Below are 27,710 nucleotides of genomic sequence, written 5' to 3'. Positions count from 1 at the left end.
GGGAAGGTGATGCGTGTGCCGTCACCATTTACTCAGTCCCTTCGGTTGTCCCACCTAGCTTCTTCCCAAGGTTACTGATAGCTAACCATTAGCGTGTCTCCCTATTCCACCGCCCAAATCCAGTGGTTCATTTGTATTTATTTATTTGTTTATTGTTTTTTCCTTCTCTTAGCATTTAGGTTTTGTTGGCCAAAGCCTAGTATCAGGCAACTCGTGGCCGGGTGGAGAGGGGGTTAGTTCACCTCCTCTTTAGTCTTGGGTTTGATACCTAGGTGTGTTATGTTGGTTCTTCAACATTTTGATGTTCTCATATTTTCTTTAATTCTCACACTTAATTATATTGTCTTACTACCTAACGAACGTGTTTCTATTATTTATTTATTTAGTTTTTATTGTTATTCTTTAAATATAACTTAGGTGATTATTCCTTCTTGGGGATTTATGTGAATTATTATACTTGTGCTTGCTACTTCGTTTGTGTAAATTACTTATTTTTATGTATGAGGTATGTTCCAATCATGACAAATCATCTCAATTTCATTGATAAAAAAAACCATTCAAAAGATAATGTTAAACATCACCTAATTCTCAATTCGACATCGAGTCCCCATACCCTTGTAAGTCGATGCTTTTAAGCAACACCTTAAACCTTCACATTAATCCTTCTATTCAAACGTATCTTTTATTAAAATATGAAGAAAAAGGTTATCCTGGATGGAATATCCAGTTATAATCCCGAGTATTAGGCTCAAGCTGTAAGAGCTTGCAAGTCATAAATATTCGTCTTCCCTTCCCCACACTCCAATATTCAAATCATTTTCATAAGTAAGTTGGAAGAAAAAGATTACCTGGATGGAATATCCAGTCGTAATCCCGAATATGGGGCTCAAGCTGTAAGAGCTTGTAAGCCATAAATATTCGTCTTCCCTCTAAACACTCGTAAATATTTGAACCATTTCTTTAAGCAATATTGGAAAGAAACAGACTGCCTGGGTGGAATGTCCAGACGTAGTCCCGAGTATTAGACCCAAGCTGTAAGAGCTTGCAAGTCACAAGTACTCGTCTTTCAAACTCAAAAAATACTTAATTCCTACCTTAACACTTTTTCAATAAAGATGGAAATGGAACAAGGTGTATATTGTGCACTCCTGAGATTAAGATTCGAGGTGGATGCCTCGCCTATCTTAGCTCTCGCCATCATTTAAAATTGTCAATGCGGTTTCTTCAAACTCTTTCTCAATCAAACCTCAAAACACTTAATTCTTATTAAAACATTTTTTCAAATAAGATGGAAATGGAACGTGGTGGATACCACGCACTCCTGAGACTAGGATTCGAGATGGATATCTCGTTTATCCAAGTTCTCGCGATTACTCAAAAATACACCTAACCAATCAAACTCTTTTCTCGCCGCCGTGCGATTAATCAAAAAACTTTTTTCATAAACAAAAGATATATTGTCTTAAGGTGATGCAAAATAATGTTTCGGCCATGATTGTTGAGTCGAGATAAGTGACGTTTTTCCGAATGATGATTTGTAAATCCATTCGATATGTGGTATACGTCCGCTCCTCATCTATTTTGGGTAAAACAATGTTTTCGTCGATTAACACAATATAGCTTTCGCTAAGATCGACCAACAAACAAACTTCTTCTACCCAGAACTACGTAAGCCTTGAGTTCTCTATTGAGATACGTAGGAGCAGGATTGCGAAATTTTGTCAGGCCCATTAATAAAAAAACTTAGGTTTAGTCCCCTTCGTTGCAAAAAAATCCAAAAACATCTTCTCTTTTCTTTTGATCCTATTATTCTTTCCCTCATAATAACTTGAGAAGCCTAACATTTTAAGCTAACACTAATGCGCATAACTAACCTAATGGTTCCCGTTGAGTACAACGGACGTGAGGGGGGCTAATACCTTCCCCTTGCGTAATCTACTCCCGAACCCTGATTTGGTTGCGACGACCATAATCATTGTCGTTCTTTCTTGGGTTTTATCGATATTTCCCCTTTCCTTTTTAGGAATAAATAAAGATCGGTGGCGACTCTGTTCAGTCCATCATTGCGAGCGTGCGATTGCGCTTCGCTAAGTCGTGTTCTCATTTTTTGAGGTGCGACACTAGTGCTCCCTCGGACTTCACCGAAATGGTGAACATGGGGATGAGGCTAGAGGAAGGAGTCAGGGAAGGACGCCTGACCAGAGATGAAGGCTCTTCTGCAAAGCGTTATGGGGCTTTTGCAAAGAAGAAAGAGGGAGATGCACATGCCGTGTCTTCCCATACTAAACGAAGACCCTCTGTAAAGCGGAAGACTGTTCGCCCTACCAGTAACCAACACCAGGTGGCTCATATAGCACCTGCCTTCAGGGAAACTCAACATTATCAGCAACAACAACAACAACATCAGCAATATCAACAACAACAGCATCATCCGCAACAGCAGGACTACCAGCCTCGAAACAACAACAATACCAACACCTGCTACGATAAGAACTGGGTCACTTTTGTTCCTATTCCAATGACCTATGCAGAGCTCTATCCTTCATTGATAGACAGAAAGCTGATCACTCCACGTGACCCACCTGCTGTACCGGCCAACCCTCAGTGGTGGTACAAGTCGGAGCTTCATTCTGTTTATCATTCTGGTGCTCCCGGACATGATGTGGAGAACTGCTATCCCCTAAAGACCAAGGTTCAAGACCTTGTTAGAAGTGGGATCATGTTTTTTGAGGATGTAGGTCCAAATGTTAAGAAGAACCCATTGCCCGAGCATGGGAAAGCTGTTGTAAACATGGTCCAGGGTTGCCCTGGCAAATATAAAGTCCTATATGTTAGTCATATCAGGCAATCGTTGGTCGAGATGCATAGACTGTTATGTGGGTACAATCATTACGAGCATGACCATGACAGATGCCGTGTGTGCACTATCAATGAGAGAGGATGTCGCCAAGTAAGGAAGGACATCCAAGAGATGCTGGATCAGGGTGTGATCGAGATATTTCAAAATCGTGATGAGAATAAAGTGAATGTTATATCCCCTGTTTTCAGAATACCAGAACCTGTTGTTGTCAGATATGATGGTAGTAAGAAGAAGGTTTCTCCATCTCTTATTATCAAGCTAGCGGACCCTATCCCGTACTCCTCAGATAAAGCTGTTCCCTACCGATATCCCGTACTCATCAAGAGGAGTGAATATAATGTTGTTGATCAGCTGCTTCAAACTCCATCAAAGATATCTGTCCTATCTTTGTTGATGAATTCCGAGCCATACCGTGAAGCTTTGCAGAGGGTGTTGGACGTGGCATACGTGGATCACGATGTCACAATAGAACATTTTGATAGCATTGTTGCAAACATTACTGCTTGTAACAATTTGAGCTTTTGCGATGCTGATCTTCTCGAGGAGGGAAAAGACCACAACTTGGCTTTACACATTTCCATGAACTGCAAGGATGACACCTTGTCTAATGTGCTGGTAGACACAGGGTCATCGCTTAATGTGTTGCCAAAATCCATTTTGGCGAAACTTTTTTATCAGGGGACTCCCATGAGGCAGAGTGGAGTGGTTGTTAAGGCTTTTGATGGATCGAGGAAAACTGTTATTGGCGAAGTTGAACTCCCAATCAAGACTGGACCTAGTGATATCCAGATCACTTTCCAAGTCATGAATATCCACCCATCATATAGCTTCTTGCTTGGAAAACCATGGATTCATGAGGCAGGTGCCGTGACATCCACCCTACACCAGAAGTTAAAGTTCGTCAAGAACAAAAAGTTGGTGGTGGTAGGGGGAGAGAAGGCTCTCTTGGTTAGCCATTTGTCTTCCTTTTCCTACATAGACGCTGAGGATGAGGTTGGGAGTCCATTCCAAGCCTTATCTATTGCTGAGCCTTTAAGGAAAGGACCTTCTTCATTTGCATCCTACAATGATGCGAAGTTGGCCATTAAGCATGGTGCAACTACTGGTTTAGGACAAATGATTAAGCTGGAAGATAATAAATCCCGGGCTGGCATAGGGTACTCTTCAGGAACTTTCGACGAGCATGGGCTGTTCCAGAGTGGTGGTTTCATCCACACTATTGAAGACCAAGAGGCTGTTGCCGTCGTGGAAGATGATGCAGAGGAAGATTCTGACAACTTTGTCATCCCTGGAGGAGTCTGCAATAATTGGGTTGCTGTTGATGTTCCAACAGTCGTCCATAAGTCCATGTAATATGTTCACTTTTGTTTAAAAACCCTTCTCCCATGCCAAAAGGAGAAGTGATGAGATTGTTGGCACATTAATACAATGATATTCATTCAATAATTACATGTAAAATGTTTGTTTTTCCAAATTATTTTCACTTTTTGCTTTTTGCATGAAATTGGTGATCACTAAAAAACCCTAAAAAGAGAATAAAATCAATCTTTTCATCTGCATAATGATTTGCCTTGTTTGAATTCTAAAATCTCTTTTATATCCAAAATCATTATGCAGGTTGATCAAACCCATTGAACATAATGATCCAACACCATATCCCAACTTTGAGTTCCCTGTATTTAAGGCAGAAGAAGATGATGTTGAAGAGATTCCTGATGAGATTACCCGCCTGCTTGAGCACAAAGAGAAGATCATTCAGCCACATCTTGAGAATCTGGAAACAGTCAACATGGGGTCTGAGGATTGTGTTCAAGAGGTGAAGATTGGCGCACTCCTGGAAGAGTCTGTAAAGAAGGGGTTGATTGAATTGCTGCGAGAATATGTCGACGTCTTTTCCTGGTCATATGAAGACATGCTTGGTCTGGATACTGATATTGTGCAACATTTCCTGCCTTTGAAGCCTGAGTGTGTGCCTGTGAAGCAGAAGCTCAGAAGAACTCATCCTGATATGGAAATGAAGATTAAAGAAGAAGTTCAGAAGTAAATTGATGTTGTGTTTATGGTGACTTCTACATATCCTCAATGGGTGGCCAATATTGTGCCCGTGCCTAAGAAAGATGGAAAAGTATGAATGTGTGTGGACTATAGAGACTTGAATAAAGCTAGTCCGAAAGATGATTTTCCTCTACCACACATTGATATGTTGGTAGATAATACAGCTAAATTCAATGTCTTCTCATTTATGGACGGATTTTCTGGTTATAATCAGATTAAAATGGCACCCGAGGATATGGAGAAGACAACATTCATCACACCTTGGGGAACATTTTGTTATCGAGTGATGCCCTTCTGTTTGAAGAACGCCGGAGCCACGTATCAACGAGCTATGACTACCTTGTTTCACGATATGATGCACAAGGAGATCGAGGTATATGTTGATGATATGATTGCAAAGTCGAGAACGGAAGTTGAACATGTAGAGCACTTGTTGAAACTTTTGCAGCGTTTGAGGAAGCACAAACTCCGCCTGAATCCTAACAAGTGTACATTTGGAGTCCGTTCCAGCAAGTTATTGGGCTTTATTGTCAGTGAAAGAGGTATTGAAGTTGATCATGCCAAGGTCAAAGCAATACAAGAGATGCCTGCGCCCAAAACTGAGAAGCAAGTCCGAGGTTTCTTGGCCGCTTGAATTATATTTCCAGATTTATATCCCACATGACTGCCACATGTGCGCCTATATTCAAGCTCCTCCGGAAAGATCAGCGTCATGATTGGACCGAGGATTTCCAGAAGGCCTTTGACAGTATCAAAGAGTATATGTCCGAGCCTCCGATTTTGTCTCCGCCTGTTGAAGGGAGACCCTTGATTATGTACTTGACAATTCTTGAGGACTCTATGGGTTGTGTATTGGGTCAGCAACATGAATCAGGGAAGAAAGAGTATGCTATATACTATCTGAGTAAGAAGTTCACTGATTGTGAGTCTCGGTACTCAATGCTTGAGAAGACATGTTGTGCTTTGGCTTGGGCCGCTAAGCGCTTATGCCAGTATATGTTGAATCATACGACTTGGTTGATATCCAAAATGGATCCAATCAAGTATATCTTTGAGAAGCCTGCTTTAACTGGGAGGATTTCCCATTGGCAGATGCTGTTGTCTAAGTATGATATCAAGTATCGAGCTCAAAAAGCTATTAAAGGTAGTATCTTGGCTGATCACTTGGCACATCAACCAATTGAAGATTATCAGTCTGTTCAATACGACTTCCCTGATGAGGAGATTCTGTATTTGAAGATGAAAGATTGCGATGAGCCTACGCTCGATGAAGGGCCAGAGCCTGGTTCCCGATGGGGTATGGTGTTCAGTGGTGTTGTTAATCAATATCGAAATGGTATTGGGGCAGTGATTATTACTCATCAGGGCACACATTTTCCTTTTACAGCAAGGCTAACTTTCAAATGCACGAATAATATGGAAGAGTATAAGGCTTGTATTATGGGTTGGGAAGAGTGTATTGATCTTAGGATCAAGCATCTTGATGTTTATGGTGATTCAGCCCTTGTTGTTAATCAAATTAAGGCTGAATAGGAGACGAATCAGCCTGGCCTCACCCCATACAGAGATTATGCGAGGAGGATTTCAACTTTCTTTACTAAGGTTGACTTCCATCATATTCCTCGAGATAAGAATCGGATGGCAGATGCTCTTGCTACACTTGCTTCGATGATTATGGTGAAATTTTGGAATGAAGTCCCAAATATTACTGTGATGCGCTTGGGTAGACCAGCTCATGTATTTGCAGTTGAAGAAGTAAAGGATGATAAGCCATGGTATTATGATATCAAATGTTTTCTTCAGAGTCAGATTTACCCGTCTGGGGCATCTGTCAAAGACAAAAAGACTTTGAGAAGATTATCTGGTAGTTTCTACCTCAATGGCGATGTGCTTTATAAGAGGAATTTTGACATGGTTCTGCTCAGATGCGTGGATAGACACGAAGCAGACCTGTTGATGACTGAAGTCCATGAGGGTTCATTTGGTACTCATTCCAATGGACATGCCATGGCAAAGAAGATGTTGAGAGCAGGCTACTATTGGCTGACAATGGAGTCTGACTGCTGCAAGTATGTGAAGAAATGCCACAAGTGTCAGATTTATGCGAATAAGATTCATATTTCCCCGACACTTCTGAGCGTTATTTCATCACCATGGCCTTTCTCCATGTGGGGAATTGACATGATTGGCATGATAGTGCCAAAGGCATCGAACGGTCACCATTTTATTCTCGTGGCAATTGATTACTTTACCAAGTGGGTTGAAGCGGCGTCATATGCGAATGTGACCAGGCAGGTGATTGTGAAGTTTATCAAGAATCAACTCATATGCCGTTATGGTGTGCCAGACAAGATCATTACTGATAATGGATCTAACTTGAACAACAAGATAATGAAAGAGTTGTGTAGTGAGTTCAAGATTGCACATCATAATTCCTCTCCCTACAGACCCAAGATGAATGGGGCTGTTGAAGCTGCTAACAAGAACATCAAGAAGATTATCCAGAAGATGGTTGTTACGTATAAAGATTGGCATGAGATGCTTCCATTTGCTTTGCATGGCTATCGTACATCTGTCCGCACTTCAAGAGGGGCAACCCCTTTCTCTCTTGTATATGGCATGAAGGATGTGCTCCCCGTGGAGGTTGAGATCCCATCAATGAGAGTCTTGATGGAAGCCAAGTTGACTGAGGCTGAATGGGTTCAGAGTCGTTATAACCAACTGAATTTGATAGAAGAGAAGAGATTGACTGCCATGTGCCATGGTCAGTTATATCAGCAAAGGATGAAGAAAGCCTTTGATAAGAAGGTCAAGCCTCGTGTGTTCCGAGAAGGAGACCTCGTGCTCAAGAAAGTTTTGTCTTTCGCGCCGATTCCAGGGGCAAGCGGAATCCAAACTATGAAGGTCCATACGTTGTCAAGAGAGCCTTTTCAGGCGGTGCTTTGATACTTACAACTATGGATGGGGAGGATTTCACTCTTCCTATGAATTCAGATGCAGTCAAGAAATACTTCGCCTAAAAAATAAAAATAGAATATCTCGCTAAGTTGAAAACCCGAAAGGACGGCTTAGGCAAAAATGAGCGTATCAGTGGATTGAAAACCCGAAAGGGCAATCCAGGCAAAAGTTAGAGACATAAAAAAATGAATATATATATCCCGTTAGATTGAGTACCTCACCCTGGGGCAATCTCGGCAAAAATTAGGGATCTGGCAAGTAACTGCATCCTGAAAAGACTTTGTTCTACAACCATCGTCTGTCAAAGATTCTCGCCCAGTCATTGTCAACTGAAGCTTCGAATACATTGGAATCAAAGTTGGTGGAGAAATGGTCATTATGTTCAATGTAGCCTTTTTCCAATATATATCACCAATTTCGAATTTGTAAAGATCCATGGAGTCTCGCCATTTGCAGACTACCATTCTATCAATTAAATTTGAGCCTTTATCCAATTCTTGGCACTCTTATTTGTTTCTGCTTAACAAATGTTCGCATGTTTTAATTGATAAATATCATTGTTTTAAACAAATAAAGTTTTTGTAAAACTATTTTTAAACAAAGTGAACATTCACAATGACTGAAAGGATAAATGGAATGTCTTCAGTGCTCTCCCAAGGATAGTATGATCTCCAAAAGGGTAAGACATTTGTTCATATTCCTAGCATATTTGTATTTCTCTTCATCATCTTTCAGATTGTCTCCTCAGCGAGCGCAGAGAGAGGTGATACATCATCAAGTCCCCAGGAAATCTGGAGTTTTGGCTTTGATATTTTGGGAGATGTGTATACCTCAGTCCTCAGATCCCCAAGGAGTCTGAGTCTAGCATATGTGTTATCAATTATATGGTTTTCATCCCTTGTGTGGACTTACCTAAAATCCCTTATAGATTGATAAAAATTGGTATGCTATCTATTTTCGAGGAAGTTGGTCTTTCCCTTAGCATAATTGGAAATCTCCCGCAGAACGAGCAGGAATCCCCAGCATGAGTGGAAATTCTCAGCATGTTGGCTTGCAGTTTTTCCCCAACAAGTTTGCTTACCACTCATCCTCAGTAGGGTTGCTCACATTAGACTTCCCCCAATTGGTTCGCCAGCAGATTATCCCCAGTTTGATCGCCTTCAGTCTTTCCCTAGTGGAGTCGCCTGATCAGAGCCTGATATTTGTATTCCCCTCCTTCTGGGATAGTTTCCTCCTAGCAGAGCTGGTGTTGAAGATGTTTATTTCCTTCCCCAGCAGAGCAGTGGTTCTCTCTCCTTGGCGGAGATGTTTCTCCAGCAGATATGAGGAAATTTGTTGATTATTGGAACTTCTGTTTGATGGTTGTTCCCCACAGAGTTTCATACCATTCCCTGATAGATTCCCCACTAGAGTTCTTCTACGATGGAATTTTATCCGTGTTGAGCTCCCCGATAGAGTTTCCTCTGCATCGGATCTTTTGTCTGTTCAGCAGCAGATCCCTGACAGTGACTCTATAGCTTCTCCGGTGGAGTAATTTGCTTCTTTTTCTCCGCAGCAGAGATGTTCCTTCAATGGTTAGAAGTGAATGCTTGATTGATGTGTTTCTGTTTGGTGGTTGTTCCCCACAGAATTTCGTGTTATTGCCTGATAAGATCCCCTATAGAGTTTCTTCTCTAACAGATCTTATCAATATCTCCGCGTATTGTTGAAAGATCCCCAACATTTGGTAGTTGTGACCTTTTTACTGATCCCCATCGGTGGTCTCTGATCCTCAGCAATAGTCCTGGTATGTGCTGCTTCCCACCAGATTGGATTTTCTCCTGTGGGTCTGGCCTTCTCTTTTGAGATGTTATACCGGATGTCTGTCCATTGTTTCTTGGACCTGTTTGTATTAGATATGTCTGTTTGTCAACATTTATCATACATAAACCACGCATATACATGCATAATTATAGCATTCAGATATTCATGTTGCATTCTTTGCCATATAGCTTTGCTTGTTATCTCCTGCTATTGGTGAAATATCCTTCCCTAAGCAGACGTTTGTGTCTGATCTCTCCATATAGAGTCAGCCATAAAGGCAGAAAGTGTCTATCTTTCCTTCTATATTCCCCACTGAGTTATGTCCTCGTGGATGATTATTGTTTCAGTTTCCTCCCTAAATATGTATTGGGATGGAATTATTCCCCTGAGTTATATCCTCATTGGGTTGAGTCTTGTTTCATTGCGTCTCTCTAGTTTGTTCCTAGATTGACTTTTTTCTTGCTATTTCCCCCTATAGTTCCCTGTGGTTCAGGTGATCAATTGCTCAGTAAACAGTAATTGTTCATTCTCTCCCCAGTGGATGTGTTGGCCTTCTACCCAGTAACCGGTAGTTGTAAGTCCTATCTTATGTGGTTTTCTATCCAGTAACTGATAGATGTTTCCCCTCTGTGATGGTTATCTTTATCCATTATTTGGTATTGATATTCCTTCATTTTTGAGTATACCACCCAGTAACCAGTGATATATCTCCTGGATAATTTCTTTTGTTAAGAAATTTATCCCCAGTGAGTCATCTTTCATTTACCCGTGTTTGGTAATGATCGTTTCTCCTTTGGATTGGTCATCATTTTATACCCAGTAGATGGTATCCCGATGTCCTTTCTTTTCGGTCGATTTATCCTTTATTAACCCAGTAATCGGTTGTGGATAATCTTCCATGCAAGTATGTTATCTATGTTCTGACGGTAATAGATAATATATCTCATGCGCTCTTCAGTCGGAGTCTTTTCTTCCCTAGTTGAGTAAGATTCGTATTTCATTATGGAATCGAATGCCCATCCTGTAAGTCGAGTTTGCTTTTTCAGCCCTCCCTTCGCATGATGAGTGTCTTGGAAATATTTCCCAATTCACGCCTGGTTGGTCACCTATTATATGCCCAGTAACCAGTATCCCTGGTGTTCCTTCCTTCTGCTCCCTATTATGACTTTTTGTCCCCTGTGGAGTCAGATATTTCCTTAGTTGAAATATGCCTTTTAGGTTTTCCTCAGATGTTTTGGATGATTGATATCTCTCACCCTTATACCGGTGTTAGATATTCTTTCCCCCGGAGCATGTTAATTCTCTCACCCTTATACCGGTTTTTGGTCACATGTCTCTTTGAGGTTATTACCCAGTAACCGGTAATACCTCGTTTTTCTTCCTCAGCTGAGTCCTTTGTGGACATCCCCACCGGAGTTCGGATTTTTATTAGAAGTATCCTTTGTGGATAGTTTTGCTGTATTGGCATATTCCCTAATACATGCATCTTTGCGTCAGCTCGAGTCTTTCCATTGATTTATTTTCATGAAATCCCTTCGTGTCTCCCAGCAAGTTCTTAAGTCGTGACCTGCTCACGCATGTTTACCTTTATTTCTCCCCAGAGCCTCTGTCTCCCTAGTGAGTATATCACTCCTATGGACTTTCAGTCGCTCTCTGATTTTCTTTTTCTTTGTGGACACATATCCCCACAGAGTATTAACTTTTGCATACATACATTTTGCATCATGAGGTCTCTTAGGGACCAAAATTCGTCTCTTTGTTATTATTTAAGCCTATTCTACCTCGTCGAGACGAAGATTTTAACCTTCATATCTCCGGCTAGAATGACCTTAAATAGGGGCATCCGTAAGACCCTAATTTTGACCTTAAGATCCCTCATGACATCATATCATTGCTCATTGCATTTGCCTTAAGGATCATAGCATCTTGGCTCCTTTACCCTTGGGTGGGACTTGTGTGAGTTGGTTTGAGACCACCAAGCATGCTTGAATTGTATATTATTGCTTTTCTTATTTTGTTTACTAACCAAAAGCACAAAAATATGTCACTAACTTGTTTTGTTTTGAAGCTTAAGCAGTCATGTGATCCAAGGCTCATATGAGGCCCCTATGCCCATTAAAGTGGCTAGATGAAGATGAAAGCAAGCATGACAATGGTTCCCAAAGCTATCAATCATCATATATGTATCCCGAGTATCTCAATTTGCGAAATTGATCAAGGTAAACCAAAGGGCTTGAGGATTGTTTCCCAAAGAAACCCTAATTCAACTATGCATTGATTGTGCCTTGCAAATGAAGCAACCTCAACCTATGATCAAATTAAATCAAGGGAAGTTCTTTAATTCATCATTTTATGCATATATGAGCCTATGTGAGTATCCTTAATCATTCATTCATCAAGTTTTGAAGTTCGGACTTGAGAAGTTGACCAGTCAAATCATCTGACTAAATTGAAATCCACTGAGACCTAACTTTTAATGTGTTTGTCAAATGAAGCTTACCCCAAGAGAAAAAATGTTCTTAAGAATAATATGAACAACTTTAATGTTCATAAATAATCCATTTGAAACTTGGAAGGTCATCATTCATTTCAAAACATTATAGGTCATTTTGACTGAAACCCTAATTTTAGGTCAACTTCCCAAGGACCTAACTCCTTCATTTTTTATGATTTTGAGGTGAGACCAATTGCATTGGAAATCTTAAGATTTATACTTCATATGTTATGTTGGACGAAATTTCATAATCCTAAAATAAGTACATGTGATAATACAAAACATTATAGGTCACTTTGGACCAAAGCCATTGAATCTTGAAAAAGTCCAACTTCAACTGCCCATAACGTTCTCATAAAAAATCCAAATGATGCAAAACTTAAATCAAAATTGATCATCTTGAAAATATCTATAACTATTATGTTGAAGGTGTTTGCATTTGAGGCTTTCATCATTGAAACAGAAGGGCTTGAAGTTGGTCATTTTTGGCAAATTTTTCAAATACATATTTTGTACCTTGAACTTCATGGCCAGTTTTCACAATTTTCCAAACTCCAACTAGATTTTTGTTCAACATAGATTTTGTTCCTTATGTCAAGACCTTTCCAACCATTACCCACATACCTATGTTTGGATATTTCAAATGGGACTTTCGAAGAGGGGAAACTTCATACACAAGCAATTGTAATGCAAACCACACGTCCAAACCTTTTCATCATGCTATCAGCTTGCAAAACCATTAGCTTTTGGGCCTCACATGCGCGTGTACAGGCCCATGCATGGAGGACCCAATGATCATGCACACCAGTTTTTGCCTTGCTTGCCTTGCATTTCATCTATAAATAGGATGCTTGCTTCATTGAATGATCAACCTGAAGGCGCCTGAAACTCTGCTGGAATTGAATCCTAACCTCATACCAAAGGAATTTTGCATTTTCATTTCACTTTTCAAGCTTGAATTTCAACTTCCTTGGTTGATCTTCAGCTTCCAATTCCTAAGCCTTGCATCATCATCACCTCAAGATCAAGCTTCAATCAAGAATTGGAGTGGATCGTGTTCATCAAAGTTGCACTTCAAAGGTTTACATCTGAACTGTTTTGCTTTGAATCACACCATATATTGTGCTTTGTTGAGTTTGCTTGGTTTTCTGAAGTCCTCGTGTGAGAGGCAAGCCAACGGTGGCTTTAATTTTGTGAATTGATGAACTTCAGATTGAACACCTAGATTTTCCACCTCATATTTCTCCTTCCATAGGGATCTTGAGTGAAATCTAAGGTTACAGGGGTGATGTACATCACCTCAGCTTTAATTTGGTATAAGGATCGTGTGTTTTAGTTGAGGTTGCAAAACCTGCAACTGGTGGCCGGTTTTTGCTTGCTCGCCGGAGAAGACGGTGGTTTCCACCATCGTCCCCACGTGGAACTCGCCTGGCCCTTGGATGAGGCTCCCATGATCTAATCACGACCTTTGTTATGTTTGAATTTATTTAATTGTGTTTGCTTCGCGTTTGACTGGGGAACACAATGAGCGCGCGCTTCATGGCCTTTGGATGATCCACGTCACAATAAGGGTTGATCATGCGCTCCAGATATTTTCTATTTTCTTAATTTCTGTTTTATTTTCTTTTATTCCGTTTATTTTCAAAAATTCATAACTCTTTTATTTGGAATCATATAAATATGGGACCAATTGCAAAATTCTTCTCTTAAATTCTAGTTTCATAATCTGATTTTTAATTATTTTTATGAATCCATTTAATATTTTTTGTGAATTATTTTGTTTTTGATTGTTTTTAATTCATTTTAAATACTTTTTGATATTCAAAAATTCCAAAAATATTTTCTTAATACATGTGGATGATGATAAGTCTATGAAAAATATTCTCATCAATTTCTTAATTGATTTGATATTTATTTGAGATTTTAGTCCATTTGTGTTATTTTTCTTCATTTTTAATTGTTTTAAAATAGTTTCTGTTTTCAAAAAATATTGAGATAATTTGTCAAACCTAGTTTGACCATGTTAGACTTATCATGATCCAATTGGACTTATCCAAGTTGATTTGAATTGGATTTGAAGTTTGACCTTACTTTGTTCATTTTATTTTATGTATTATTTTAATTCCAAAAAAATACCAAAAATATGTTTGACCTTTATTGACTTCTAATCTTCATTTCACTTCTGTTTACCATTGATTGATGTTGATTCCATTCACTTTTGATCATTGTGTTTTGGTTATGTCATTTGAAATTTCATTTTGTACATTCTATTTTCTTCTTCATCTTTTTCTTTTTATCTTGACCAATGAGTTAATGATTTGTGGTTAGCCTTGACATATGAGAGGCTTAACCTTCTTTGATACAAATCAAATTCAACTTGATCAAAGATCACGTGAATTGCTTTGTGTCCAAGATAGGTTGCTTCTTGGTCAAGCAAAGAACCTGAAATCCATATAAGGTCATTCTTATTTTCTTTTGGCATGGCAAGTTGTAGGAGTTTGGCTTACTAGTCATGGTCTCTAACTTGTGTTTATTTGCCTATAGTTTTATTGACCGGCCTCAATTAGGTGTGACTACTACATTATTCCACTTACGATTGCTTAGCATAGCGCTAAATTGCCTTATGGCACACTAACACTAACTACTAATTACCAACTTTTAATTCAAGCATTTAATTCTTGCAATTTACTTTAATGCAATTTAATTTCTTGCTCATTTATTCATACTGCCTTTTTCCTTTTGCTCATTTGAGCTCATGTTTATGTTTATGCCATTTGCCTTTTGCTCACTTGAGCAAATTATTGTGTAAATATATTATTGCCTTGTGCTTTGTTTTGTCTTTGTTTGTGTGAACCCAATGCAAAAAGGAGAAAGGACTTAGAATTAGGACCTTACCTATGCTTAATGGAGTTCAAGAGCAACTAGGCCTCATGCCTTTAGAATGCTAAAATTGTTGAAGAGTAACTAGGCCTCATGCCTTTAGAATGCTAAATCTTGAAAGTTGACTTGAAAGGACCCTTAATCTAAACTCTCTTTGTCCATTCCTCTTATTGCATTGTGAACTTTTTGATTGTTTGTTCTTGTGTGATAGGGATTCCAAACTTGATCTAGTTAGAAGGACCATTGTCATGAGCATCCAAGTTAAGAGAAACAAGCCAAATGGAGATCCTAGGAGCTTGATGAATATTTGCGTGATTGCTTGAGTTATTTGCTTATTGCTTACTAAGTCCAAAGGAAAGGAGCATCTTGGATCATCTTTATGATCTCAAGAAAGGAACTCCAAGGGTTTTATTCTCTTCTCTCATCTTTGCATGTTTAGGACTAGCCCTTCTCTTCTTCTCTCCACTCTAACCCAAGCCAAACTCATTTTGTGCAAACATTGACATTATTTTCAAACTAGAAACCTAGGTCACATGCCTTTGATTTTTAAAACTCTCTTCATTAATACTTATTGTGAATTGAATCTTAAGTCAACTTTGACTTCATTTTGTGAATACTTCTAACTTGTAAATACAACTCACTCAAGTTTATTTTGTGGTTTCAATGACCACCTTTGTTAAAACCTTTTTCATAAACATTAGCCATAGGTTTGAGTTATCATAGTGGTTGATGTAAACCTCACCTTATCCTTAGTGATTGGACTATAAGTCTTCCATACTTATTATAGGGTGGATCCCTCACTAGTATGTTGAAGCTCTCCTCACATGGTGGATTGTTGGTTTAGGTTGAGTTTTCTCCCTTTGATAACAAAAGACCTTAAGGCTTTTGATCAAATCAATTCACCAATTTTTGAGATTTTTACCCCGAACTACAAGGTTTTGATCCTACCTTTGTGATGGTACGTAGGCAATGGGTTTATCCATTCAAACAGTAAAATTGTTATAATTTGTATATTCTTTTCTCATCTCCCCAATCATGTTTGCACAAATATTTTCACAAATACCAACCTATCATACAACATTTGCAAAAAGGGCTCCCTTAGAGTACTAAGGATGTTTTGGGTGCTTAAAACCTTCCCATCGCATAACCAACCCCCTTACCCAGATCTCTGACATTTTTATTAGTTTTTTATTTGATAAAACTTCTCGGTTTTTGTTGGCTTTCTAACCTTTCCTTTGGATAAATAGAAGTGCGGTGGCGACTCGTATTGTATGATTTACTTTTGATTTAGTCAATAAATCTAAAGGTAACGAATACCCCGCTACAGAAAGCAAGCATGACAATGGTTCCCAAAGCTCTAAATTAATCATATATGTCTCCCAAGTATCTCAATTTGCCAATTTGATCAAGATAAACCAAAGGGCTTGAGGATTGTTTCCCAAGGAAACCCTAATTCAACTATGCATTGACTGTGCCTTGCTCATGAAGCAACCTCAACCTATGATCAAATACAATCAAGGGAAGTTACTTCATTCATTATTTTATGAATATATGAGCCTACGTGAGTATCCTCAATCATTCATTCATCAATATTTGAAGTTTGGCCTTGAGAAGTTGACTAGTCAAGTCATCTGACTAAACTGAAGATCACTAAGATATAACTGTTGATGTGTTTGTCAAATGAAGATGACCCTAAGAGAAAATATGTTATTAAGAACCATATGAACAACGTTCATGTTCATCAAAAATTCATTTGAAACTTGGAAGGTCATCATTCATTTTAAAACATTATAGATCATTTTGACTGAAACCCTAATTTTAGGTTAACTTCCCAAGGACCTAACTTCCTTATTTTTTATGATTTTGAGGTGAGACCAATTGCATTGGAAATCTTAAGATGTATAATTCAAATGTTATGTTGGACAAAATTTCATAATCCTAAAATAAACACATGTGATAATACAAAACATTATAGGTCACTTTGGACCAAAACCATTGAATTTGAAAAATGTCCAACTTCAAGTGCCCACAACTTTCTCATCAAAAATCCAAAGGATCCAAAATTTAAGTCCAAATCGATTATCTTGAACAAATCTACAACTTTGATGTTAGAGGTCTTTCCAATTGAGGCTTACATCATTGAAACATAAGGGCTTGAAGTTGATCACTTTTAGTAAATTTTTCAAAGGGAACCTTGACATGTTTTGTACCTCAAACTTCAAGGCCAGTTTTCATAAATTTACAAACTCCAAATGGATTTTTTTCGCAACATAGCTTTTGTTCCTTATGTCAAGAGTTTTCCAACCATAACTCACACCATCATGTTTGGATTTTCCATGAAGGACTTTCGAAGAGCTAAAGGTTTATGTCCAATTATGCAATTCACATTGAAACTTCATATGCAAGCAAACACCAGGCCAACTACATGTCCAATTCAACTTCAAATGATATCAGCTTGCAATCCCATTCAGTTTTCGGCCTCACATGCGCCTGTACAGGCCCATGCATGGAGGACCCAATTCTTATGCACACGAGTATTGCACATCATTGCCTCATCTCCAGCTATAAATACATGGCATTGCTCATTCAAAATTGAACCTTATGGTAATCTGAAACTCTGCTGGAATCAAAACCTAACCTCACTCAAAGGAATTCCAATTTTCATTTCTCAATTTAAAGCTTGAATTTCAACACAATCAGTTGATCTTCAAGTCTTATTCCTTAGCCTTGCATTCATATCACATCTCAAGATCAAATTGGAAGCAAAAGCTTGAAGGAATCGTGTTGTTCAAAGCTGCTCTTCAAAGGTATAACACCAAACTGTTTTGATCTAAAGCTTGCTATACAATGTGAATTTCTTATGTTTAAACTGTTTTCTGAAGTCCTCGAGCAAGAGACAGGCCAGTGGTGTTCTTGATTTCATGATTGGAAGCATTTCGGTTTGTATACCTGGATTTTCAAGCTCAGATTTCTCACTTAATAGAAACATTGAGCACAATCCAAGGTTACAGGGGTGATGTACATCACCCCAGCTTCATTTTGGTACCATGCTTGTTTATTTTGGTTAAGGTTCAAAAACCTACGCATGATGGCCGAAGTTCGTTCTCTGGCCGGAGAAGATGGTGGTTTCCACCACCATCCCCACGTGGATCCATCTGTGCCCTTGGATGATGCTCACACGATCTAATCTTGTCCATTGCTTTGACTGACTTGTTTTAAATGAGTGTGTTGCGCGCTTTACTTTAGACCATGGTGAGACCACGCCTCTGAGCCTTTGGATACAGCCACGTCATTTAATGAATTCAATCCAAGCGCTGCTGATTTTTTGCTATTTCATATTTTCTGTTTTATTTCTTTTAATCCCTTTTAATTTCAAAAATTCATAACTATTTTATTTAAAGTCACAAAAATATGAGACCAATGGCAAAAAATTTCTTGAAAAATCTAGTTTCATAATCTGATTTTTAATTATTTTTATGACTTCATTAAATATTTTTTGTGAATTATTTTGTTTTTAATAGTTTTTAATTCATTTTAAATACTTTTTGATATCTGAAAATTCCAAAAATATTTCCTTAACACATATGGATCATGATAAGTCTATGAAAAATAGTCTCATCAATTTCTTAATTGATTTGAGATTTATTTGAGATTTTAATTCATTTGTGTTATTTTTCTTTGTATTTAATTGTTTTAAAATAGTTTCTGTTTTCAAAAAATGTTGAAAATTTTTGTCAAACCTTGTTTGACCATGTTAGACCTATGATGATTCAATTGGACTTGTTGAAGTTGATTTGAATTGAATTTGAGGTTTGACCATATTTTGTCCATTTTAATTTTGCATTTATTTTAATTCCAAAAATACCAAAAAAAATATGTTTGACTTGTTGACTTCTAATATTCATTTCTCTTCTGTTTTACATTGGTTGATGATGATTTGATTCACATTTGATCATTGTGTTTTGTTATTTCATTTGAATTCTCATTTTGTTCATTTCATCTTCATCTCATTTCTTCTTCTTTTTATTTTGGCCAATGAGTTAATGATTTGTGGTTAGTCTTGACATATGAGAGGCTTAACCTTATTTGATCCAAATCAAACTCAACTTGATCAAAGATCAAGTGAGTTGCTTTGTGTCCAAGATAGGTTGCTTCTTGGTCAAGCAAAAAACCTAAAATCCATACAAGGTCTTTCTTCTTTTCTTTTGGCATGGCAAGTTGTAGGAGCTTGGCTTACTAGTCATGATTTCTAACTTGTGTTTATTTGCCTATAGTTTTATTGACCGGCCTCAGATAGGTGTGACTACTACATTAGTCCACTTACGATTGCTTAACATAGCGCTAAATTGTCTTATGACACACTAACATTAACCATACTAATTACTAACTTTAATTTGAGCATTTAATTTCTTGCAATTTACTTTAATGCAATTTACTTTCTTGCTCATATATTCATATTGCTTTTTCCCTTTGCTCACTTGAGCACATATTTTATGTTTATGTCATTTTCCTTTTGCTCATTTGAGCTCATTATTGTGTATAAATATATTGTTGCGCTGTGTTTGTCTTGTCTTTGTTTGTGTGAACCCAATGCAAAAGGAGAAAGGACTTAGAATTAGGATCTTACCTATGGTTAAAGGAGTTCAAGAGCAACTAGGCCTCATGCCTTTCGAATGCTAAATTTGTTGAAGAGCAACTAGGCCTCATGCCTTTAGAATGCTAAATCTTAAAGTTGACTTCAAAGGACCCCTAATCTAAACTCATTCTTTGTCCATTCCTCTTATTGTGTTGTGAATTTTTTGATGTTTGTTCTTGTGTGATAGGGATTCCATCTTGAGATGGTAAGAAGGACCATTGTCATGAATAGCCAAGTTAAGAGAGACAAGCCAAATGGAGATCCTAGGAGCTTGAATATAATATTTGTTTTATTCCTTGAGTATTTGCTAAGTCCAAAGGAAAGGAGCATCTTGAATCATCTTTATGATCTCAAGAAAAGGAACTCCAAGGGTTTTATCTTTTCTCTTATCTTTGCATGTTTAGGACTAGCCCTTCTATTCTTCTCTCCACTCTAACCCAAGCCAAACTCATTTATGTGCAAACTTTGACTTTGTTTCAAGTTAGAAACCTAGGTCTTATGCCTTTGATTTTTCAAACTCTTTTCATTAATACTCATTATGAATGAACATTAATTCAACTTTGACTTAATTTTGTAAATAAATCTAACTTGTAAATACAATTCACTTCAAGTTGTTTTTGTGGTTCCAATGGCCACCTTTGTGAAAACTTTTTCATAAACATTAGTCATTAGGTTCGAGTTATCATATTGGTTGATGTAAACCTCACCTTATCCTTAGTGATTGGACTATAAGTCTTCCATACTTATTATAGGGTGGATCCCTCACTAGTATGTTGAAGCTCTCCTCACATGGTTGATTGTTGGTTTAGGTTGAGTTTTCTCCCTTTGATAACAAAAGACCTTAAGGCTTTTGACAAATCAATTCACCAATATTTTGAGATTTTTATCCCGAACTACGAGGTTTTGATCTTACCTTTGTGATGGTACGTAGGCAATGGGTTCATCCATTCAAATAACAAAATTGCAAATATAATATTCTTTTCTCATCTCCCCAATCTGTTTGCACATATTTTCCCAAATACCAACCTACAATACACATTTGAAAAAAGGGCTCCCTTAGAGTACTAAGGATGTTTTGGGTGCTTAAAACCTTCCCATGTCATAACCCACCCCCTTACCTAGATCTCTGACATTTTTATTAGTTTTTGATTTGATAAAACTTCGTACTTGGTTTTTGTTCGCTTTTTAACCTTTCCTTTAGATAAATAAAAGTGTGGTGGCGACTCGAATTGTATGTTTACTTTTGGTTTAGTCAATAAACCATAAGGTAACGAATACCCTGCTACACTTCACAGGCACACACTCGGGCTTCAGTGGCAGGAAATGTTGCACAATATCAGTATCTAGACCAGGCATGTCTTCATATGACCAAGCAAAGACGTCGACATACTCTCGTAGCAACTCAATCAACCCCTTCTTAACAGACTCTTCAAGAAGTGCCCCAATCTTCATTTCACGAATGCAGTCTTCTGACCCCAAGTTGACTGTTTCCAGATTCTCAAGATGCGGCTGAATGATCTTCTCCGCCTGCTTAAGCAGACGGGTAATCTCATCAGGAATCTCTTCAACATCATCTTCTTCTGTCTCAAATACAGGGAACTCAAAGTTGGGAGATGGTGTTGGATCATTATGTTCAATTGGTTTGATCAACCTACATAATGATTTTGAGTATAAAAATGATTTCAGAATTCAAACAAGGCAAATCCTTATGCAGATGAAAAGATTGATTTTATTCTCTTTTTTAGGGTTTTATGGTGATCACCAATTTCATGCAAAAAGCAAAAAGCAAAAATAATTTGGAAAAACAAACATTTAACATGTGATTATTGAATGAATATCATTGTATTAATCAAATTTTTTCCAACAATGTCATCACTTCTCCTTTTGGCATGGGAGAAGGGTTTTCAAACAAAATGAACATATTACGTGGACTTGTGGATAACTGTTGGAACATCAACAACGACCCAATTATTGCAGATTCCGCCCGGGATGACAAAGTTGCCGAGGTCTTCCTCTTCATCATCTTCCACAATGGCAACAGCTTCCTGATCTTCAATCGTGTGGATAAAACCACCACTCTGGAACAACCCACACTCATTGGAAACACCGGAAGAGTACCATATGCCAGCTCGGGATTTATTGTCTTCCAATTTGATCATTTGCCCCAAACCAGTAGTTACACCATGCTCAATGGCCAACTTTGCATCGTTGTAGGAGACAAATGAAGAAAGTCCTTTCCTAGAAGGCTCAACAATAGATAAGGCTTGGAACGGAGTCCCAACCTCATCCTCAACATCAATGTAGGAAAAGGAAGATAAATGGCTAACCAAGAGAGCCTTCTCTCCCCCTATCACCACCAACTTTTTGTTTTTAACAAACTTCAACTTTTGGTGGAGGGTGGATGTCACGGCACTTGCCTCATGAGTCCATGGTCTGCCAAGCAAACAGCTGTAAGACGGGTGAATATCCATGACCTGGAAAGTGATCTGGAAATCACTAGGTCCAATCTTGATCAGGAGTTCTACTTCACCGATCACAGTTTTACGCGATCCATCAAACGCCTTAACTACCACTCCACTCTGCCTCATGGGAGGCCCCTGGTATGAAAGTTTGGCCAGAGTGGATTTTGGCAACACATTAAGCGATGATCTTGTGTCCACCAACACATTGGACAAGGAATCATCCTTACAGTTCATTGAAATGTGTAAGGAAAAATTGTGGTCTTTTCCCTCCTCGGGAAGATCAGCATCACAGAAGCTCAAATTGTTGCAAGCGGTTATATTTGGAACAATGCTATCAAACTGCTCTAAAGTGACATCGTGGTCCACGTATGCCACGTCCAACACCCTTTACAAAGCTTCACGGTGTGGCTCAGAATTCATCAACAAAGATAAGACAGATATCTTTGATGTAGTTTGTACCAGCTGATCAACAACATTGTATTCACTCCTTTTGATGAGCCTTAGCATCTCATCACCATCCTCTCTTATAATGCCAGACTGGCCAACTAGGATAGGAGTACTATTCTTAGCAATAACTGGGTCAACACCCTTCACAACAGGATTATTTGAAGAAGAAGTCCCCACGGGACCGACAAGATTAATAATTGCTCTCTTCAAAACGTCTTCTTGGGATTTCGGCTGCGCCGAGAAAACACGACCGCTACGGGTCACACCACTGACGTCTGAGATGCTTACTACAGAGGTCGAGGGCAAAGGCACCTCCTTTCCATCTTCTAGCATCACAACATTGTATCAATAGGGAACAACTTTGTCCGATACATACGGGACAGGGCCCACTGACTTGATTACAAGAGCTGGAGAAACCTTCTTCTTGCTGCCATCATATTTGACGACAACAAGCTCTGGAATTCTGAATAGCAGGGTGATAACATCGACTTCGTCGTCATCACGATTCTGAAGTATATCAATCATACCCTGATCCAGCATCTCTTGGATGTCCTTTCTAACTTGTCGGCATCCTCTTTCGTTGATAGTGCACACCTGGCACCTATCATGGTCGCGCTCATAGTGGTTGTGTTCACACAACAGCTTATGCATCTCGACCAAAGATTGCCTTATGTCATTGACATACAGGACTTTATATTTTCCAGGGCAACCCTAAACCATATTCATAGCAGCTTTCCCATGCTCTGGCAATGGGTTCTTCTTCACATTAGGACCTACATCCTCGAAAAACAAAATCCCACTTCTCACAAGGTCTTACACCTTGGTATTCAAGGGATAACAATTCTCCACATCATGCCCCGGGGCACCAGAATGATATACACAGTGTAGTTCAGGCTTGTACCACCACTGAGGATTGGTCGGTACAGCAGGAGGGTCTCGTGGAGTGATCAGTTTTCTATCAATCAAAGATGGATAGAGTTTAGCATATGTCATTGGAATTGGATCAAAAGTGACCCTCTTCCTCTCGTAGCTGGTACTAGTGTTACTGTTGTTTCGAGGCTGGTAGGCCTGTTGTTGTGGACGATGTTGTTGTTGTTGTTGATGGTGAATTTCTCTAAAGGCAGGTGCTATATGAGCCACCTGGTGTTGGTTAACGGCAGGGCGCACGTTCTTCCTCTTCATAGAGGGACTTCTTTTAATATGGGAGGACACATCATGTTCCTCTCCCTCCTTCTTCTTAGAAAAGCTCCCATATCTCTTTGCTGAAGAGCCTTCATCCCTAGACAAACGTCCTTCACAAACTCCTTCTTCCAGTCTCATCCCCATATTCACCATCTCGGTGAAGTCTAAGGGAGCACTAACGATCATCCTCTCATAGTAGAAAGAGCTCAAAGTCTTCAAAAAGATCTTTGTCATCTCCTTCTCTTCTAGGGGTGGAACTATCTAAGCTGCCAATTCGCGCCATCTTTGGGCGTACTCCTTAAAGATCTCTTTGTCTTTCTGCGACATTGCTCTCAACTGGTCCCTATCAGGAGCCATATCCACATTGTATTTATATTGCTTGACGAAGGCCTCTCCAAGATCGTTGAAGGAGCGGATGTTCGCACTCTCCAAACCCATGTACCATCGGAGAGCAGCACCAAATAAACTATCCTGGAAGTAATGGATAAGCAGTTGGTCGTTGTCTGTTTGAGTTGACATCTTGCGAGCATACATCACAAGATGGCTGAGCGGGCATGTGTTTCCCTTATATTTCTCAAAGTCAGGTACTTTGAATTTAATAGGGATCTTCACGTTGCGCACAACTCAACAACACTCTTACCGAAGAGGTCCTTACCTCTCAGAGTCTTCAGTTCCTTGCGCAGCTCAAGGAATTGGTATTTCATCTCGTCCATCTTTTCATAGACGTCCGGGCCCTCAGATGGCTCAGAATGATAGATGGTGTCTTCAACTCACGGTAAGGTGTGCACAACGGGAGGTGGCACAGAAAGGACCGGGCTAGATGCCGGCAGGTAAGCAAGAGTTGGAGCAAAACCCTCTGGCACAAATTTGACAGGCATTCCCCAAGGGAACCCGGCTGGCATAGATGGTGCAACATGGGCTGTTGCAGCAGGCACAGTAGAAGTTGCAATTTCAGATATAACAGTCCTCTGGGGAGGAGTTGCTGGAGTGGGCTGTAAGTTGTAAATGCGCCTAAGAGGGGGGGTGAATTAGGTGGTAAAAAATTTCTTCGATCTTGTTTCCGATTCTTGGTTATTTTTCATTTAAGTGCTGAAAAATAAATTGCAGAAAGTAAAAGGACACTAGAAATTATAGTGGTTCCCTTCACACTCCGAAGGTACTCCACTCCCCTTTCGACTCGAAAGAGATTTCACTATAGTTAGAATTATTGTACAACCTACTCACACCAATGGTGATGTTTACTATCTAACCTATAGGTAATCAAGTGTATGTAGAACAATCCTCTTTAACACTTCACTTGTTTCCAACAATCCTGGACAACAAGGTATGATACAAAAATCTGAACTTAATTAAAAAGTTGATGATGAATCTTGAATATATTAATCACTTGGATTAATCTTCCCCTTTGGATATCAATCACTCAATGTAGTATACAAGTGTTCAAACCAAATGATATGTATTCTTATCAAGGTATGTGAAGGTTTAATGCAAAGAATACTTTTTAAGAAAGTTTTTGGACACTTGATAAAAATCTGAGTTTTTATAAGAATGATTAATTGAAAGTGTTTGCAAGAAAGGAGGTGGTCATAAAAATGAGTAATGATGTTTATATATTGCTACAAACACCTTTTTGAAAGAGTATGATAAATGAAAGGATGCCATGATTCAAAGGAATGCAAAGAAAACATTTGAATGAAGAAATGCACCAATCTGCCAAAATTCGTCAGTGGTAACCGGTTACTGCTCGGTTGGTAACCGGTTACTTGCTTCCAACGTCCAAAAAATATTTGAAAAACAACAGTGGTAACCGGTTACTGCTCGGTGGGTAACCGGTTACTGAAGCCCAGTTTTGAAAAATAGAATTTGGCAGAATGTGAAAAATGAAATGCAATACATCCTAATTTTCTATATGAACCAAGATATCATGGAATAAATATTTGAACACTTGTATATCATATTAGTGAAAGTTTTAGATATATCAATTATGATACTTGATCCTTTGAAATGATATACTTCACTTGAATCTTTACTCCACTTCAATTCACTTCAAGTCTTTGACAGCTTTTTGATCTTTTCACATGAGAATTGTTGAGAGATGTTGTAATCATCAAAATCATCAAGAAGCCATGACTTCACAATCTCCCCCTTTTTGATGATGACAACTCACTACTTGAAAGTTGATTCTAAATTTGTTTCTCTAATCCAAGGATATCCCCCCCCCCCTATGCAAGTGCTCCCCCTTTCTTTTGGAATATGAGCAAAGCTTTGGAAATGTGTATCTTTCCTACAAAATGTTAGAGAAACAAAAACAACAAGCAATTCTTCTCCCCTTTTGTCATTAGCAAAAAGGTTGGGAAAAGACTTGATAAAAAACAGTCATACATTCACAAACATAATAAGCATTCATTCACAAAAATGATAACCAACATTTAAACACATAAAAACATGATATTGTACTAGATAATTAGAAACATAACACATAAAAACTACAACATAGATATGATAAGAACATAAACAAGACCATAACACTTAATCACTTCCGGAATCCTCTTCCATCTCCACATCTTCTTCTTCTTCAAAGGACGGTTTAGAGCGGTAAAGCTTGAGAAGTTTGTTAATCCCACACATTGCTTAATGATGATTGGAGTTCATTGGCAATTTCATAGACATTATCTAATGATGAAGAGATTCCAAGGAATATCCTCCTTCCAAGGCAGCAACATCCAATTCATCTCTATATCTATAAGTGCCATCCGGAGCAAGAACAATTCCGGTATTCTTAGTGATTGTGGTTTTGTTGATCTCACACAGTTGTTCATCCATCTCAAGATATTCTTCATTTTCAAGAGGAACATTAAAATATGCCAATAATTTTGAGACAAAGTAAGCATATGGAAGCCCTCTAGCGAGACCAAGTTGATGTCTCAAATGATAAAAGAACAAATATGACCAATTTATATCCCATCCCATTTTCAAGGCTTTAATCAAAAACACATCAAAGTCGGTCACTTGAGCATGATTAGAATGTCGAGGCACCAAAATGTATGCTAAAACATAGTGTAACATCCGGTCACTAACAGTCAAGGATTTAGCATACTTGATAACATGAGATGATTGAGATTGTCTACCAATTAAATCATCATGAGTTCCATGAGAAATCTCAACAAAATAGTTCGAAGTATCAAAATCTTTCCATTCCTCACTTGGAATAAATCCGATACGGAATTCATATCCCTTATTTGGAATTCCTAAACATTTAGAAATATCTTCTAACCCAATAGACATCTTAGTATTGTTAACAAAAGACTCCATACATATGTCACCAAACTCATTATGTGAAAACTTAATATTGCGATAAAAAGTTTTAACAAATCGGGATAAATCAAGCCAACCTCGGAGACCAAATCTTTAACACCAGAATTTTGCAGAAGCTCCTCAAAATTGAAACTGTGAGCAGGAAAGGTAGTGAACTTCACATATTTTGACTTCATCAATTCCCTTCTACCAACTTCAGATTTGTATTTCTTAGCCTTTGAAGGTTGCATGTCCACAGTTTCTTCCCTAATTTCATCAGCTTGAGAACTTTCACCAATAGGTTGCTTTCCTTTGTTCTTCTTGGAAGGAGCCATGATTTTGGTTTTGAGAGTTAGGGTTTGAAAGGGAAATCCGAAAATGGAACTTGAATTGAGAGAGGTGAAGATGGTTGGATGTTGGAAGAGAGAGTGGGTTTGATATTTAAGAGGTTGATTTAGGATTTTGAGTAAGTGGGTGTGATGTTCTTGAAAATGGGTTTATGACATTGAAGGTGTAAGGTGGAAGATGGAAGATGATAGTGTTCCAAGACAAAGTGATAAGATAAACACACATAAAGAGTGCAACACATGTGAATGTTTTAATTTTTTTTTAATTTTTCAGTGGTAACCGGTTACTACC

The 27,710-nt window shown here is 38.5% G+C and overlaps 1 protein-coding gene across 1 annotated transcript in view; it reads right to left on the bottom strand.

The window, feature by feature from the left end:
• LOC127095197 (pentatricopeptide repeat-containing protein At5g04810, chloroplastic) overlaps nt 1-26,405 on the bottom strand; it is a 62,180-nt gene extending 35,775 nt beyond the window's left edge. Inside the window, exon 1 of the mRNA XM_051033919.1 lies at nt 26,315-26,405. Within this exon, the coding sequence (XP_050889876.1) occupies nt 26,315-26,405 (91 nt within the window). The remainder of the gene's footprint in view (nt 1-26,314) is intronic.
• Between the last annotated feature and the right edge of the window lie 1,305 nt (nt 26,406-27,710).

Source organism: Lathyrus oleraceus, chromosome 6, assembly GCF_024323335.1.
Source record: "Lathyrus oleraceus cultivar Zhongwan6 chromosome 6, CAAS_Psat_ZW6_1.0, whole genome shotgun sequence".
NCBI lineage: Eukaryota > Viridiplantae > Streptophyta > Magnoliopsida > Fabales > Fabaceae > Lathyrus > Lathyrus oleraceus.
Note: the sequence above shows the minus strand (reverse complement) of the source record. Positions and strands in the feature narration are given on the sequence as shown.